The sequence below is a fragment of the Mercenaria mercenaria genome, chromosome 19 (assembly GCF_021730395.1).
Source record: "Mercenaria mercenaria strain notata chromosome 19, MADL_Memer_1, whole genome shotgun sequence".
In the NCBI taxonomy this organism is placed as follows: Eukaryota; Metazoa; Mollusca; class Bivalvia; order Venerida; family Veneridae; genus Mercenaria; species Mercenaria mercenaria.
In genome coordinates, this window is record NC_069379.1 from 18459823 (window position 1) to 18465822 (window position 6000).

Here is a 6000-nt window from a genome sequence, read left to right on the forward strand (position 1 = left end):
ACGTCTGCAAAGTACTTGAGTGTATGTAAGGAGGAAATTTTTCTGTTTTAATGTAAGATCATTTTAAATCATGCTTTTCTGAATGAAGATCAGGTTCAATTTCTAGCCATATTCATTGTTAAACTGCCAGCTAATATTTCAAAGATGTATTAAACATTCTGCAATAAAATATTGTGTGCAAAATAAATGTGCATATCAGCTACCTCTTTGGCCAATATGAATTTTTTTCTGGAACCTATCACGCAGCAGCGCACAACATTGAATCCCTTAATTATTTTGTTCTCTTTCACAGCTGACTTTCTTTTATAAACGGTTCGCTATCGGAATTAGTACAGTGAACCTTGGCATGATTTCTTAATTCATTTGCATGTAAATGATCTCAACAGGGGAAAAATAAGAAACAAATATTCGCTTACTGGCTAGATACTGATACTGTGAAATACAGTGTAGCTTATCGTACTGCTTAAATCTAATCCCGAGAAAATCGAGCGAAGAAACTTATTGAGCACTTAAACATAAATTTAATCAGGATAAAATCGTGTGAAGAAACAAATCGGGCACTAAAACATAAATTTAATCCCGAAAAAAAATCGAGAGAAGAAACTAATCGGGCACTAAAACATAAATTTAATCCCGAAAAAAATCGAGAGAAGAAACTAATCGGGCACTAAAACATAAATTTAATCCCGAAAAAAAAATCGAGAGAAGAAACGAATCGGGCACTAAAACATAAATTTAATCCCGAAAAAAATCGAGAGAAGAAACTAATCGGGCACTAAAACATAAATTTAATCCCGAGAAAAACGTGTGAAGAAACTAATCGAGCACTAAAACATAAATCTAATCACAAGAAAATCGTGTGAAGGAACTAGTCGGGCACTAAAACATAAATTTAGTCACGAGAAAATCGAGCGAAGAAACTAATCGAGCACAAAAACATAAATTTAATTTAGAGAAAATCGTGTGAAGAAACTAACTGAGCACTAAAACGTATATTCAATCCCGAGAAAATCGAGCGAAAAAAATTAATCGAGCACTAAAACATAAATTAAAGCCCGAGAAAATGGAGCGAAGAAACTAATCGAGCACTAAAACAAAACAAAAGCTATGTAATAAAATATGTGTACGAAAGACAAAACGCCATTTGAAACTTCTATAGTCCATTTAAAGCGACCTGGCGGGGCGTTGTTTCGCGACGGTCCACTGCATTATTGTGCAGGATATGTAGTATATTCGGCAACCTGATTTTTTTATTCACTGGCCATCTACCTTACACTGTAACCACTGTAAATCTACCTATTTTGCTCGGGTTTTATTTTTGTTTTTTGTTGGTGTTGTTGTTGTTGTTGTTTTCTTTCTTCTTTTTTTCTTTTCTTTTTTATTTATTCTATTTTTTTAGATTATCATTGTTTGCATAAGCCAGAGATTAACTCCACCCCGTCAGGTCAGATAAATAAGCTAGTATAGGTCACAATGCAGGAAACTAAAGATGTTAATTCAGACTATACAACAGAAGTAATGAAGATATTAATTAAAAATAATACCAAAAGAAGTAGAAATGCCAAGAGTTTGTATAGTTTACAGTCGTTTTATGGAACCCTGACGATTTATTAGTTTAATAACAGTGAATAGCAGGAGACAAAAAGCAATATTCAAATACATCTTATTACTTATGGATGTTTGGCTTGAGCCGGACGCACTGCATTATGGTGAATTCATTAACACGCGATCGCACGCCTAAGAACATATCTTTTTCCCACTTTGCTTGAAAACAGTGTCTAAGCAAATTAAGTAACATTACTTGTGATGCTAAAATCTTTCGGTTGCACAGAGGCTGTTGTCACAAGATATAACCGTTATATTAAGTTGGAAATGAAAATACAAGATGTTAGTCCGTGTACTTACAAGTCTGTATCTTATTTCAGAAATGTCCTCATTCGTACGGCAACTATTTTACATATGAATATATTTTAAAGCGTAACAGCGCACGAACGTATTTTATAAAACAGGGTTAGATCTTGTAAATATTACTCATCGGAATGATATTGTTGACAGTATCTTGATATTACGTTGTATAATTCGATGGAAATGAGTATTTAAACCATACAAGAATAGAGTTGTATTCAGCCGAGTGGTAGCAATATGAGTTAAAAGAAGCCTACCACTGTTCCGTGGCAGTACGTTATTTAAGGGACCGACCTCCGAATCGTACAACAAAGACAAAAAATAAGATAAAATATTGCTATATTTCGCCAAAAGGCTTTGAGACATAGTGACTGACCGATTATGTATTATGAGAACAGGTAATAATTAGTTGTTTTATTCATTTTTGAACCTAAATTGCTTTTGTAATGTGATACCGAAAGTAAACTATCTTAATTATGAAGCTTTTAACTACGAACTACTATATGGTGTATGGTCAAGAAGATAGAAAATGTTTATTCCTGAGGCAACCCGTGCTCGATTCCCGACTCAAACATGTATTTGTTTTCCTGCTTTAGCATTTATAAAATGGTTGAGAAGCAAAAACTCATGTTCAAATTTTCATAATATGACCATACTTGAAGTTTAAAAAAAAAGATCATTCTAAGTTAACCAAAATCTGGAGGCCAGCCCCAGACACAGCTGTATACAGTAATATTTTGTTGAGTCACAACTTCTTCAAATTAAATTATTTGCAGCTCCAATTCCAGTTATTAATTTCGTGATAGACTTTTTGATTACCTTTCACCTTTCAGAGCGACTCTCCACAATTATAAAGCGGACTTCCTACAATTCATGATTTGGACAAACATAATAACATGAGCAAACGATATTTCTTTTCTAAAGACTCATACGATTTAGTAAACATCCAGGATTATATTGGCACGACTTTCTGACTCTTGATGATATGCAAATCAAGTCGTTTCCAATCATTGCTTCACAGTCTGAAGGATTACTCGAGAACCCCCGTCAATGCCGGACAGCAGTGATTGTACGGGATCTGAAGTACGGGATTTATCGTTTATGCAAATATTAACTGGCAGCAAGAATACAGTCATAGGGTCAGAAATATATCAAAGGAGTATTATGCCCAGACTTCATGCTTGAAAGAAAATAAACAATTACTAGTCAATGTCCATGTAAACACGAAATAAATGCGTTCATATGTAAAAACTGTATGGTATGTCCAGATCAAAACGGTACACAATAAATGTTCTTCCGCTGAAATTACGGGCAGTTTATATAAAACAATGTCTATTACTACATGAAATTTGACTATGAACTCTACATATGTAGCGCTTCATGTACAATTAGTTTATATATCTAGTAAATCTAAATTAAAATTTGATGAAGATTTTCAACACTGGTACACTAGTATATATCGAAAGATTTGAGTGCAATCTGGACACTGGATAATAGTGCACTGTGTAACAGTTAGATGAATGAAAGTACTGTCTAAATAAAGTTATATCGTATTTCTATTTGTCCCTTTAAAATGAATTATTGAGGGCATACACTCGTTGACAAACATTTAGCAATGCATACATGTACAAAGGCATCAACAAAATGCAATTTAAATGCAGTTGCCCTACTTTTGATCATGTTAATAAAAACACAACCATTTGTATTTGTTTCAGTTTCGAAAAGGAAATTGAACTTACCAAGTCTAGAATCTGTGTTAATGTAAGACCAAGGGCGACTTCGACTGGTTTAGAAGAGTTGTAAATTGGTCGCACGGAGTTCTCGTACTTCCACAACAAGTCTGTCATCAATCTCTGTTCGCTTGATATATTTCCTATGGTCCGCAGTCTATGTGTGACTGTTGTTGCTGAAAAGGAAGCGTAGTTGAGAAGATAAAACATTATGAAGTTTACCTTACCGTTTTAAAGCAGTGCTATTACTTTTGTTGAAACTTCTAATGTGAGCAAACAAAATTTCTCGCCAGACTATTTTTGTTGGACTTTGCAAAATTGTCTCATAATGGTATAACAATAAAACGTTGTAAATGAGATTGTGTGTTCTCAAGGATATCAAATGCGCACCCTTTGCTTGAAAATTACAGTTGTTAATAATAACATTAAACGCAGAAAGTCCTGATCAAATGAATTTAACTTGCCGTAATATATAAACTAACCGTGATTGTAAAGAAACACACGCAAATCACATTAATTGTCATTTGTTTAAGAAAAAAAAAAAAAAAAAAAAAAACAGAAAGAAAGACTTCCGTAGCAAGCACATTATTTTACCATGCTTAACACACTTCAGAAGCTTCTAACACACCCTAAAAATGCATGAAAAAATCTTTGTGCAAATTGACATTGATCACACAGTTAGAAAAATATACATATTGTATTTTGAATAACATATTTAACTTTTAATAGAATTGAATTATGTTATCATATAATTCCATCTATTTTACCAATATTGATAGATTGAAACATGTCTAGAATTTAGAAAACAGTTAATTTCATCATACGGCAGGAAACAAAATAAAATTACTTCTAGCTTTTGTCATATTTTGGAAACAAATTTGAATTTGATTTTATATCTGAGTATATATAAATGTCTTTTTCTATATTTACTCCTCCCCATCCTTATAAATAAGATTTGCTCGTTTAATAGACAACTTCTTGTAAGTTTATTTTGTGACCTTTTGAAAACAGTAGTACAGATCGAAGACTAAAAATGACGTCATACAGGACTATCTTGTTACCTCTTGCCAGATATATGCGGGGTGGGGGGAGATAAATTTTGATTATATACTATATATCTGTGTACAATTTCAAAACTGACAAAAAGTACTGATTAAACGCACAAACATGTTTATCTTATATTTAAACAGATAGTATGAAGTATCTTTTTAATATATCTAAATATGAATATGGGCCTAACATATCTTTAATGATAAACTAGATTAAAATGTCAAGAATTACCTAAACATAAATTTCCTACAAATATTTATGAAAATCATTTCAATTAAGAACATTTTGTTTAGGAAAAAGGTAATATATTTACCCTCTGCTTGTCCTGTGTCCACTTTAGTCACATTGCTTCCATGAGTTTCACTTATTGAATTAACATCTAACAAAATAAAGACAAAAATAACAAAAAATATCCGCAGAGTTCTTTTATTAACTTCCATTCTAAAAGAGCTGTTATTTACAGAGAAATGGAATTAAATCTTTCCCCGCCTCCTAGTTTTCTCGCAACGGAAAGTGTCGTATTGGGAAAAAAAACGCTAATATGTACAACTTTTGCCGCGTCACGTTCTCTTGTAGACTTTTCATTATATTCAATCAGTTCTGGTCAAAGTTCTTTGGATGGGTTTGCTTTGTCAGACCGTAAAGTAATTTTCAAAATGTTGCAGAAAACATTCCACTTAGTGAGAAGGCTGCAAGAGTTCTTATTCCACATACACAGATATTTTCAAAGACACACGACAGAGTGACTGTTACAGTACTGTTTTGTATTTCCATGATGGAAATTATGTAAGATTTACATAAAAAAGAGAAATTAAAAGTGTCTTGTTAGAAACTGACTGTTTTTAAACAAACCAACGAGTTAAATTTGTTTCTACATAGTAAAACGGTTGTTTATCTATATTTTTTTTTTCAAAATATTGACTGCATAAGTTTGCAGATGAAATTGCTAAAAGACATTCAGGATTGACCTCAATTGTCCACCTGTCATCTTGTAATATAACTGTTTTATACCAGTATAACCAGAATGATTTTACTACCTGTAATTTGATAATTTCATACGGGAGGAATCAGGTCAGTATGTCGTGGTGGATCTTAAAAAGTCAGCAGTACATTAGCTATGTTACTAATTGTTTAGGAAATCAAGTCAGTTGAGCAATAAGCTGTAACATTAAAGTAGAAATGAGCCGCACCATGAGAAAACCAACAAAGTGCATTTGCGGCCAATATGGATCCAGACCAGCCTGCGCATCCGCGCAATCTGGTCAGGATCCATGCTGTTCGCTTTCATAGCTTATTGCAAATAAAGAAACCGTTA

At 33.0% G+C, this 6000-nt stretch overlaps 1 protein-coding gene across 1 annotated transcript in view; it reads right to left on the reverse strand.

Annotated features, from left to right (window-relative positions):
• Nucleotides 1–4194, reverse strand: part of LOC123542517 (neuronal acetylcholine receptor subunit alpha-10-like) — a 38163-nt gene extending 33969 nt beyond the window's left edge. The window contains exon 1 of the mRNA XM_045328415.2: nt 3645–4194. Coding sequence (XP_045184350.2) covers nt 3645–3845 — 201 coding nt within the window. The 5' untranslated portion in view covers nt 3846–4194. The remainder of the gene's footprint in view (nt 1–3644) is intronic.
• Nucleotides 4195–6000: the final 1806 nt, after the last annotated feature.